Source organism: Suricata suricatta, chromosome 10, assembly GCF_006229205.1.
Source record: "Suricata suricatta isolate VVHF042 chromosome 10, meerkat_22Aug2017_6uvM2_HiC, whole genome shotgun sequence".
Classification (NCBI taxonomy): Eukaryota; Metazoa; Chordata; class Mammalia; order Carnivora; family Herpestidae; genus Suricata; species Suricata suricatta.
In genome coordinates this window covers 13919472-13931922 of record NC_043709.1, presented here as the reverse complement: position 1 = coordinate 13931922, position 12451 = coordinate 13919472, and the positions used below count along the sequence as shown (strand labels likewise).

General features: G+C 52.1%; 1 protein-coding gene across 1 annotated transcript in view; it reads right to left on the bottom strand.

The window, feature by feature from the left end:
* SYN3 (synapsin III) overlaps positions 1–12451 on the bottom strand; it is a 459446-nt gene that overhangs the window by 4830 nt on the left and 442165 nt on the right. Inside the window, exons 11-13 of the mRNA XM_029954713.1 lie at positions 8629–8763; positions 7680–7767; positions 1782–2073 (exon numbers count right to left, since the gene is read on the bottom strand). Of these exons, the coding sequence (XP_029810573.1) occupies positions 1782–2073; positions 7680–7767; positions 8629–8763 (515 nt within the window). The remainder of the gene's footprint in view (positions 1–1781; positions 2074–7679; positions 7768–8628; positions 8764–12451) is intronic.

The following is a 12451-nucleotide window of genomic DNA, read 5'->3' as shown; positions in this document are numbered from 1 at the left end:
ATTCAAAGTGCACTCTTCCTTTGATCCTACAGTACCGTTGCTGGTATTTTCTCGAGAGCTGAGCCTGGCGCACGAGAAACCGTGTGTGTTCACGGTAGTTCACTGCGGGCTTCTCTGTAAGAGCGAACCAGATTTCTCCTCGTGGTGCATTAGATTACAGTACCACTGCACAGTGGCACACGATACAGCGGTGAAACGGGGAAGATGCTAGTGAACGGAATGGAGGGGCTTTAGGCGTTGCTGCCAAATGTGAAAAGCAAGGAGAATGGTGTGATCGTACGCACTGCCATTTGTAAACAGTGGGGGGCAAGGGATGCAACCTACACTTTTGTCCCTCGTAGGAAACACGGGGCGGGGGGGCGCACACAAGGCACTGACAAACGGGGTCACCTCTGGAGAGCGGGGGGGGGGCAGGCAAGCGCTGGCGGGAATGAGGTGGGAGGAAGGATTTCCAGTGTGGGCCGTTGATATCGCTTAGAGTTTTGAGCCGTGTGAATGCATGACCCCTTCAGACGCCTCACGGCCAGCCCGAGCCGAGTTGCTGAGTGCGCTGGGTTTGATTCTAGCTCTTCCACCACCAACAGTGGAGCTTCAGCAAGGAATTCCTCTCCTCCTCGTTTGTGAAATGCGGATAATAATAGCTACTAACCCCTAAGCTTGAGAGAATTAAACAGAACTCCAGGTGGGTGCAGTGCTTGGCGGGTGGTGAGGGGACAGTGGCCACTAGCAGCCAGGCTCTGCTTATGCACCTTGTGCTTGGCGGTGAAGGAGGGGAGGGGCTTTCCCAAGAACACTTCGGGGGCTCCCTGACCTCAAAGCGAGAGACGGGCTTCAGAGGGAAGGGGGCGGGTGTGTGTGTCGTGATATGTCATTTACAGACGTGACGTGCTGGCAACAGATCCTCCTGGGGTCTAGCCTTTTGCCGTGTGCTTTGGAGGCCCTCTTACCATGAGTCTACGCCTCCCTGTAGGTTACTTTGATCAAAAGCATGTGATGGGATGGAATGACACTGTGTGGCTTCAAAACTGGGCCTCCAGAGGCCTTGAAACTTCTACTTTTGCTCTCCTAGGATGGGATTCTACCATGCAAGGAAGCCGGGCCCGGCCTGCTGGAGCCGTGGCTCATGGAGAGAGAGGCCCCGCTGACAGCAGGTGTGTGGTACGGAAGGCCGTCTTGGATTCTCCAGCGCCAGTTAAGATGCCGGATTACCACAGCCACATGAACAATCCCAGGAGGGTAGCGTTGAGGGGTTTAGGAAATAAAAATACAGGAGGCCCAGTTAAATCTGAATTTCAAATGAAAAACGAATTCTTTATTCTGTGTAAGTATATCCCATGCTATATTTGAGGGTATACTTATACTCAAAGTCATTCATTGCTTATCTGAAATGTAAACCTCACTGTGCCTCCTGTATTTTACCTGGCAACTTTACAGGAGAGACCACCAGAAGAACCCTTAATTGAGCCAGACTCAGAATAAATTGCTGGACCAAAATATTATGAACATTTTCTTAAGCTGTGGTTTTGGGAGAGGTTTGTTATGCAGCAAGAGATAACTGATGCATATGTATCTGGAGGGTCATGGTGGGAGCCAAGCTGTAGTGTGGCCTCTTGGGCCCTTCCTGCCATCTGAGTTCCGTCCTCCAGGCATCCGACCTATTGAAAGTCTGGGTGAGGCCTCAGTGGGCCTTTCTTTGTCTCCCAGTCCCTGCCCCCAAGTTGGCCCAGCTCTGCCCGCACCCCTACCCCGCCCCCTACCCTGCCCAATCCCAGAGCACCTACTTGAGATGAGGGTGGGGCGGTGCTGGCTTCTTGGACTCTTCTGCCTGTTGGGAGGCACTGCGGCCTTGAACGGGGGGCCGGGGCTGCGAGGCGAGGGGGGCGCCTGGCTTGGCCGCCTGGTTTGGAGAACTCCCACTGGATGCCCGGGACAGCTGTGGTGAGCCTGGCGATCTCTGTTGCTGCGGAGACCCCGATGGGGGGCTGAGGGGCTGCTGGCCTTGTGGGGAGAGCCTCTGTTGGGAGGGGCTCCCGGATCGCGGGGGCTGAGGAGACTGAGTTTGGCGAGGGCCCCCTATAGGGAGAAACATGATTAAGTTCAAGTTTTTCTTAAGATAAATCGAGCTGTGCACAAATCTTGCTTCGAGGATGTTCACCGCAGTGATTTTTATAACAGTGAAAAGCTGAGAACAGTATAAATGCCCAGTCGGAGGACTGCTCAGGAACGTTAAGATACATCCATGTAATGGGTACGCTGTGGCCATCATATATGATAGCAGAATATATTACATGATACAGAATATTGTTGAAAACATATGCTAAATACATGCTGCTAAACTGAAAAGGAAGTTTGCAAAACAGAACGCACGGTTTTTGTTACATTTTAGCACATATGCATATAGCTGTGTAAAAAGTAAAGACTGGAGAGGCACCAGGGTGGCTCAGGCGGTTGAGCATCCAACTTCGGCCCCGCTCATGATCTCACGGTCATGGGTTTGAGCCCTGAGTCGGGCTCTCTGCTATCAGCTCAGAGCCTGGAGCCTGCTTCATATCCTGTTTCTCACTCTCTCTCAGCCCCTCCCCTGCTCGCTGTCTCTCTGTGTCTCTCAAAAATGAATAAAAATGTTAAAAAATTAAGAAAAAAATCAAGTGGGAAGTTGTCCCTAGAACCAGTGTGTCTGTAACGTGCACATGTATCCCTGGGGCCCTTGTCAAAATAAAGATTAGGATACAGTGGGTCCGGGAGAGTGTTGTGGACTGCATTGCGTCCCCCCATACCCCGCAGTTCATATTTTGAAGTCCTCATCCTCAATGTGACAATATTTAGAGACGGGGCCCTAAGAGAACTAATTATTGTTAAATAAGGTCATAGGGTGGAACCCTCATCCAATAGGACCTTAGAGAAGAGACAGAGACCGCAGGGCCACACAGAGGAAAGGCCGTGTGAAGACAGTGAGAAGGCGCTGTCTGCCAGCCATGGAGAGATTTTCCAACCCTGCCAGCACCTTGATCTTGGATCTTTAGCCTCCAGAATTGCGAGAAGACAAATGTCTTTTGTTGAAGCCACTGTGGCATTTTGCTATGGCGAATCAAGCAGACTGCTACGGGCGGGGTCCGGGATTCTGCATTTCTAGCAAGTTCCCAGGTGAGGCTTCTGCTCACCGTGCTTTGAGTGATGAGTCAGTGCTGAAGGACTGCAAAAGTGGTGGGATTGATTCTCTTTCTGTGGCTCACAGATGTTTTCCACACTGACTGAAACGATGATCACCCCTTCCTTTGTGCTAGCGGTTTAAACTTTTCTAAGGACTTTCAAAGGCAATATGTCATTTGCTCTGGAGAGAGCCTGGTAGGGAAGACCCCATCCTTCACAGCTGGAAACAGCCTCCTCAAGGTCTCCTCGCTGCAAAGAGCTCACGGGGGTCTCGGCTTCTCCCTCTCACTGCACAGGCACGGAGACGTTCACCTGCAAGCAGAGGGGGCATCACAGGCTCGGCGACATCTTAGCCGCCCAGAAATGACTTTGAGGGGATTCCAAGGCCCCCAGGCAAGCAAGGTGCTCTCTCCTCATCTGCGAAGCCTGAGCGTCAGGGCTGCTGACTGTGAACTGCATTTTGCCAAAACAGACTGGGACCTGCTCCGAGGACAGTGGGGTGCCCGGCTCGTCTCCGGGCTTGCTGGGTTGAGATCACCGCAGGCACGTTAGGAGACCGGGAGTCAGTCAGTGCCTGTGGCCCTTTCCTAATGCTGAGCACACCTGAGCCGGGCCTCCTCGCAGCAGCGCTGTGGGTCAGGCCTTATCGTCATCCCCATTTTTCCAGAGAAGTTGAGTCTCAGATACACTGCGACTTACTCAAGGTGTCACTTCTAATAAGGGGACGAGCTATGATTCAAGCCTACGTCTCTTGGACTCAAAAGCTCTGTTTCCTTCTCTTTTTTTTCCTTAAACAAACAAACAAAACCCCCAAACAAACACAAATCATAAGGCTATGCCCTGCAGGGCCGCCCTGAGTCCTCGCATCTTTGTGCAAATGCAGAAAAGAAGGCCCTTCCACCGGAGAGGATGGCTCTGGGGGGGGGTGGGGGTCGGGCAGGAGGAGCTTGACTTCGGCTGCCCTCTGCTCTCAGACGTCATCGCAGCCGGCACATGGCAGAGGTGCCCGCGTGTCTGGAGGCCCTGTCACCACGCTGGCTGCGGGGGCCCCAGTTCTTAACTCCCGTCTTGCGTTAACTTGCTACGTGGCCGTAAGTCCATTTTCTCTGGCTTTCTGGGCCCTTGCTTGGAAAATGAGGCCCCTGGACGAGCTACCAAACATCCCTCCCCAGTGAACATTCTTGTGAGGCAGACGCAGCACTCTCTACGTGGGACTGAAGTATCGATTTAGCAACTGATTGCACGTGCCTTGATTTGCTGTTCGCAGCTTTCGCCACTGAATGTCCCAGTGGGTTGGAGAACCCACTGATCTCAAACACCTACAAGGCCAGGCAGGTACACAAATAAATGAAGCAGACAAGTGTCCAAAAAAGCATGTGACTTTAACATTTTTCCTTGAGATAAAAACACAGTTCAGAGAACTCTTTCTCTAAAGAGGTGCAAGCTAAAGAAAATTGCACTTGACACTACGTCCCTGTGAGGCAGTAGGGAGGCGTAGGGCCGGAGGTGAGTGGCGGAGCCCTGTCGTCCAAGGGGACTGTCGTGACCACACGTCAGCGGACAGTTGTAAGGAGGAACACAGGCACATTGTTTCTAGAGCTTCTGCTTTATCAAGAGAACCTGGGGATGGAAATCTTTGTGCAAAACTCCTGGTGTCTAAATGCCGGCTTACTCTTTTATGTTTGAAACCCACTTCAGGTCAGGAGGACCTGGGTGGCTCAGTCAGCTGGGTGTCCGACTGTGGCTCAGGTCATGTAAGTGCGAGTCCCGCATGGGGCTCTGTGCTGACAGCTCAGAGCCTGGATCTTGCTTCGAATTCTGTCTCCCTCACACACACTCTCTCTCTCTGATTCTCAAAAATAAATAAACATAAAAAAGAAAAAGCCCACTTCAGGTCAAAGAAAATATCTGTTTTCTACTTTTATCTTAATTCTCCCTGTCCTTGCTCCTACCCCGGGTCCAATACTGTCTGGAAAATCTGGACCCTCCTTCATTCATTTACTAACTCTTTGTTGAGTCCCTATTATGCATCTGGGATTCTTCAAGAGACACTCCTTATTTCTTTCAGCTTCTTGGCAAAGCAAACAATTTTGTATTTTTCATTTCAGCACGTGCAGAAAATCTTTGACTTACATAGAGAAAATATTTGCCGAAGCACAGGTTTGTTGCTAAAAAATTATGAGGTTCACTAAAAGAAAAGTTCACTTTTTAGGGTGAGTTCCAAATCAAGTTAATTTATTAGCCTTGTTATTTTTAATCCGAATGTTAATTCAATGAGTGTTTGCTTTAATTATTTTAATTGGCTTTAAATGGATTGTTTTTCAACTCACTAAAATGTGTTTAGCCTCATGTCCCTTAAAATAATATCTCTTTATCAAGCATGTCTGTACTCTGGGCCCGAGACGAAATCAGAATACAGTAGCTCTCTGTTTCAAAAGTGCTCTGTTCAAATGTGTTTTAAAAAGTAAGTCCTGGGGCAGAGCGGGAAAGGAGAGGGCAGGGCAGAGATGCAGCCAGGAGCCTGGCAGGGGGATGAATAAATCATTTTTGAACACTTATAATGACAGAATTATCGCCAGGCAGGAGGGCACTGGGGTTGCTTTACGTACAAGGATTGTTAAATGTAATGATCATTAAGAACAGCATGTATATTTCAGTTGTTAATAAGACACATTATTGGTAGTGAGTTTTTAACAGTAAGCGTTATATAAATAGTTGTTAATGGTAAATGACTAGCAGTAAGAATTAATACCTACTCAGTGTCATGGCATTCCGCTGGGCCGGACACCCTGCCAGCTGCCTCACCTACGTTATCTCTGGGACAGCTGCCTATCGCTAAACAACGGAGCTGTTGTATCACTGGGGAAACCAAGGCTCCAGAAAGCATGTAACTTGCCTAAGATGTGAAGGTACTGAGTGAGACACAGAGGCGGATTCAAAAACGCATTTGTCAGGTGCCTGGGTGGCTCAGTCGGTTGGGTGGCTGACTTCGGCTCAGGTCATGCTCTCACGGTTTGTGGGTTCGAGCCCCGCATTGGTCTCTGTGCTGACAGCTCAGAGCCTGGAGCCTGCTTTGGATTCTGTGTCTCCCTCTCTCTCTGCCCCTCCCCCACTCGCATTCAGTCTCAAAAATAAATAAATATTAAAAACAAAAACACATTTATCTGCCTAGGGAAGAATCCCCATGTCCACGCACGCGGTTATGTAAGTCACACAAGTTCCCTTTTCTTAAACACTCTCTGCCCTTCTGAGGAGAAAAGCAGACGGGGAAGATGGATGGAGGGCTTTAAGGCTGTGGAAGAGGAAGCCATGTAATGCCCAAGAACGATTTCTCCAAGAAACAAGGAATATGTTCCTTTGATAAAAGTGACTGGGAAGGCCACAAAATGTGAGTGTGAAGCTTTTTCTTCTGATAGGTTCTCAGCAGATTCTTAAGAAGAAAATGCCTGGCGGGCTTCTTGAGGCAGAGCCGCCCTGGAGCTCCAAGCTGGCGCTGCAGCAGTGGACGCGTCTGGCGTCTGGAAGGTTCTGACAGCAAGAGAGGCGGTGGGCGGGGCTTCTCTCCAGGCCCCGGTGTGCGAACGCCCAGGCGGTGACATTCTGTGAGAAAGTTAGTTACCGCCATGGCTCCCTCTTGTAAACTCATCACTAGTTCCCCATTCTCTAATAAATGGCAGCATTTAGTCAGTAATGCTGGAATGTTTTTGAGGAAGAATAATTTCAGTTGACAAAGTTGTATATAATATTCTGTTTTTTTTTTTCTCACTCTGGCTGGTTGGCTCGTAAATCTATAACCAGGCACCACTAGTGGCTAAGAAACAGACACTTGTGGGGCACCTGGGTTGGTCTCTTTCTTTCCTTTTTAATTTTTTAAAAATATTTATTTTTGAGAGACAGAGAAAGAGACAAAGCACAAGCAGAGAAGGGGCAGAGAGAGGGAGACACAGAATCTGAAGCAGGCTCCAGGCTCCGAGCTGTCAGCACAGAGCCCGGTGCGGGGCTTGAACCCATAAACTGTGAGATCATGACCTGAGCCGAAGTCAGATGCTTAACCGACTGAGCCACCCAGGCGCCCCTCTCTCTTTCTTTCAAAAAGTAAATGAATATTAAATTTATTTTTGGACAAAAATAAAAAAAGAAACAGACACTTGCTCTAAGATCTGAAAGGCCGGATTTGTAAACCGGCACTTCTTGTGCTTCCTTGGGCAAAGCCTCAATGTTCTCTTCTGTAAAAAGGGGATACTGATGGTTTTCACCGGGGAATGACTGGGAGACAAAAAAAAAAAAAAAAGAGGGGAAAGTCCCTTGCACGGTGCCTGGCACCCAGGAGGCACCCAGTGACTTCATCTGTCTCTGGGGGTGACCTCACATTCTCACTCATTCTGCACAGAGTGAGCGCACATACTCTGTGTATAAAGCGTTAGGATGGATTTTTCTGGAGTGCCTTCTGGAAACCATACACGGGTCCCTCAGGGCATTTTGACATCCTCACCATATAATTTCTCTTGCCGACTTGTCGTGGGTCTTACCTTGTGTGGGCGGGCGTGGCTGGGGCTGTCCGAGTGGAGGGCCCAGCTGGGCTGGCCCAGGGGATTTTGCTGGTTTCATTTGTGGAGCCTGGAGCAGGAGAGAAGAGAGGCCTGTTGGGATTGCCACGGCCATTTGCTTCCTGGTGGGAGGGCATGATTTATATGGATCTTTTTATGATTCGAGTAAAACTTACGTAATGTGCACAATTCTTAAGTGCACGGCATAGTGGACTTTCACATGTATATGCATCTGTGTAACTACCACCTGAGTCAGGACAGAACCTTCCAGTGGAGACGGCTGCCCCATGCCCCTTCCCAGGCAGCAACCCCCGCCCCTAGAACCATCCTTCCCACAGCTATTACCATGGATTTGTTTTTGTGGGGGAAGGGCGGGCGGTGGGAGGAGCAGGTTTTGAGATTTGCTTTTCTAGAAAGCCGAGAGCTAGCAAATTCTGGGGAGAACAAGCTGGTGATCCAGGGTGAGGACCATGGAACGGAGCGGCTTTGCGGGAGCTGGTCGAGGTTGGGGCGTGGAGAGACAGAAGACACAATCGTCTCTATTGACCGGGGCCCTGGGCACACACAAAGGGCATGTGTGTATACACACCCGTGCGTGCACGCACACATACACACACCCCCACACACGTCCGCCACTCCTTGCGCAGGCCCAGGAAGGAGGGCACAGAGGGACAACTGGCTTCTTATGTTCATAATCTCTGCCCAACAGTGCAGTTGTGACAAGGCTTTCCTCCCTCTGACGGTGGACAAAAGAAGGTCCCGTCGGAGCCTCCCAAACTCCCCTGTCCGGAGCAGGGTGCAAGCTGTCCAGGCCAAGCCTCCATCCACACCCCATTCTTTTCTCCCTAGAGTGGTTCCAGGGGCTCCCCATTCCCGGAGAGCCCAGCATTTCTCATGGCTACAATGTCTCCTGCGCTCCCGGGAACCTTACCCAAGGCCTCAGGGGCGAGGGCACTGTGCTCCCTGGTATCAGGAGCTGGCTCATTTTGGAGACGACGAGGTCGGCCATCAGCTGTCTGTCCTCTTCCACGTGCTCTCCAATCAAGGGCATTGAGCTGTCCATCACCTGTGGGAGAGAAAGGGGGTCTGTGGTAGTGCTTCCCAGGAGGGCTGCTCGGCTCAGGACAGAAGTGACCACTGGAGGGCGATGTTGTCCAGGCAAACTCCCAGCCCGGCGCCTACAGCTGGGAATGACTCCCGGGGAGACACCGCGATCCCTGCAGTTCAGCCTGAATCAGCTCTCTGGATTCAGTTCAATTCAGCCTACATTTGTTGGGCTACAGAAATGTGACCAAGGTCCAGGGAGCCTTTGCTGACCTTTCCTGCTCTTTACTTTGGGGAGCCAGTCTCCGCCCCCTCTTTTCCCACCTTGGCTCCTGCCCAGGCTTGGGGCCCTACCCCCTGAACTTTGGCCCAAGGTCAAGGCTTTCCACAAGGCCGGAAGCAGTGAAGGTGGGGGCTCAATTATGACCAAAAACAAAAAAAAACAAAAAAATACGACATGGGCTGGAGTTGACCCAGGGTTCAAAGAGAAGCAGGATGAGGAAAGGCTTGTTTTCAGATGCTCTGGGAGAACATGTGCCTGGCGGGAATGGCCTGCTTCTAAGAGGAGGCAAAGTGCTTACATTGGGAGGGGTCCTGAGAGATCTATTTGCTCATCCTGCTGTTTTTGCAGATATGGGAAAACTGAGGCCTAGTGATGGGAAGGGATGTGGCCAAAGTCACGCAAGTCAACCATCCAGGTGATTCCCTGGGCACGGGCAGCTGCAGAAGGTCCGGAAGGGGAGTGAGGCCTCGGTGGGCTCTCTCTGCCTTCCTCCACTGTGGGAATCCAGCCTGTTCACCCACCCCATGCTCACCAAATGCACTGCCTTGTTTCCGCCCTTCCAGTCTCTGGACTCACCAGGGTCTCTCTTCTGACCAGGTCCTTGTATATTCCAGTCTCTCTGCTCACTCTTTACTTAAGTCCTTCTCATTCTTCAGGGAACATCCAGCTAAGCCCTTCCTCTCTGACTGAGCATCTTCTAACTGGCTGCGCATCTGTCCTCCCGCTGTCCTCACTTCGGCTGCCCCAGTGGGGGGCTCACCCACAGTGCTGACATCTTCTGGTGACTTGAGTCTCTCCAACCAGACTGTGAGTCCCTGAGGTCAGGGATGGGCCCTGTGTCCTGTTCCATAGATATGCCCTTAATAAGGACTACAGTGGAGGGATGAAAGACCCCTGCAATAGGTCCTGCCCATAATGATAAAGACACTAAGTGCTCTATTTTATTAAGCACTTACTATGTGTCAGGCACTGTTCCAAGCACTGGGTGTGGAGGATCGCGTACAAATCTCAGAATAGCTCTTGGAGGCAAGTGCTATCAGTATCTTCATCATAATGACGAGGAAACTGAGGGTCAAAGAGGCACTAAGTTCAAGGACACATGACTAACAAGCCATGGCCCTTCCCTGTGTCGCTGAGCATTGAAAACAACTCTTTGGAGTGAAAATCGGGAACGGGAACCTGGAATCCAAGCTTATGTTCTACTACTGACTTGCTGTGTGATTTGGGGGCAGGTCACTTTTCCTCTGTGGGCCCATGTTTTCCTCAATGGCAAACTGAGGGGGCAGCTGTGAAGATGCTTCCGGTTGGGGGCTCTGCGTGTCTAAAGTACCCACTGTGGTTGGGAAGCTGCAAACCAAACTCAAGGATGCGTATGTTGATTCTAGCACAGTCCTGAAAACTGCTCAAATTGAGCTCCTTGTGGGTTGGGCTTGAGTTCTTGGCACCCTAGATCTCAGTGCCCGGCACAGAGGCAGCCTCTGGGTCTACACGGGCGGACTTGAGTTATAAGTTAAGTCTGTCTCAATGTACCCAGGCCTGGCCTTTCTCCCCCTGCCCCCCGGCCCCGCCCCTTTTCTATTCTGGTTTCTGCTTCCTACGTTCCCTGCGGTGGAAAACAGCCACCACAAGGAACCTGAGGTCAGAGCATTTTGGAATCCCCATGGTGGACACAGCCAAAGGAAGTGGACACTCTGGCCTCCCCAGGGAAGCATTTTTCCAGTGAGCACTATCATTCCCCGGACAGGCCATGGAGGACAAGTTCAAGGGTCTTTCCCCCGAGTATTTCACTGGGAGGTTCTTCACAAAACATGTCAAACAAATTTCATGTTCTCCCCACAGAGGTGGCTGAAGCAAACAGTATTTTTGGATCTCTGCTGCCTTTTTTTTCCCCACTGGGGAAAAAAATACCTTTTATCTCCGTGGCAGCAAGTTCCCCATCTGTCTTGACCCCACCATAAACCCAAAAGCGAGGGAAACAACTCTGCAATGTTTCTGAGAGAAAAAACAATCTGAAAAGTTATCTTTTTTTTTTTCTCCTTCTGGAACATTTTGAGAAGTTGTTTTCTTTTTTTAAAGTCCAAACCCACTAATTTTGCTTTTTAAAAAAAAAAACTGTAAGAGAGCTTTCATCCCTGACCCTCTGAATGTCTGGAGGCAGGGAGCCTGGGCCCAGACTACAGACTTTTGTTCCCTAAGAACAAAAGTTGAGGAGACACAAGATAGGCAGGAGCTCTCCCCGGGCAGAGAATGCAAGAGCAAAGGGGCTACGCTCACAGGAGGGAGGGGAGGGGAACAAAGGGGTCCTTCCTCCATGATTGCTGTCGCTTCTCTGGAGGGAAGCTCTAGGAGGAAGGGTCTCTGCTACAGGTCCCCTGTTATGTCCCCGTCACCTGGCTACGATGGTGCCCAGCACAGAGCTCCACAATGAAGGATGGATGAATGACTGAGTGACACAGCTGAGGTCATGGCTGATGGTCCCTGTGAGGAGATGCGGAGGCAGGGGGCCCAGGAAGGGTCTCAAGAGATGCAACGTCTCAGGCGGGGGGCCCCTTCGTCCGCCCCTGGTCCGAGCTCCCAGTACATCCCAGGAAGGCGGGGCACGCGTTCCTCTCGGAGGCATCCTGGCTCAGAAGCAGGTCCGCACGCCCCACTGCTCCTGGCCCCTCCAGTGCCTCCTCTGGGAAGGGGCTACTGGAGGCGTGCCAGCTATGGAGGGAAAGCAGTTCCTGGACTTGAGGGGAGAGCTGTTTTCCAGAGCAGGATGGAACCTGCAAATATAGACACATCGCATCCTGGGAGCTTCCTGGCCTCTCGGGGGGGAGGTGGGGGGGCGGGGTGGAGGGACTGTGTCCATCCTGGGCCCCCTCCCCTCCGCCTCCAAGGGCGGCCACTCCCTGGGTGGGCGCCGATGCCCTCCTGGCACGGCAGGCAGCACACAGCGGGGCTCCCACCCAGGGAGTCACCTGGCCCCGCTGTGCTGCGGGTCCGGGGGAGTGGCAGGCACGTGGGACCGGAGGACCGGCTGGCTCCTGTGGTCGCCCCAGCCCTGTGCTTCCCATTAGCCGCCCACAGCCCGGGGAGGGGTGGCCGCAGGGCTCTCCCTCACGTATCTTGGCCTTGTGTCAGCACCGCTGTGGTGTGAGAAGGCCACAGAAGGGGAGTCCTGGAAGGGGCCGTGGGGGGTGAGAATGTGATGTTGGGGAGCAGTTGGGGGGAGAGGGGAGGACGCTGAGGCCAGAGGGGCATTTTCAGGGAAAATCAGTGAAGACCCACCGCTGTGGAGGGGGCACAGGGAGGCATGCCAGGGGAGGGGGTGAAGGGACCAGAAGGGACGGGGGGGGGGGGGGGGGGGGGGGGGGGGGGGGGGGGGGGGGGGGGGGGGGGGGGGGGGGGGGGGGGGGGGGGGGGGGGGGGGGGGGGGGGGGGG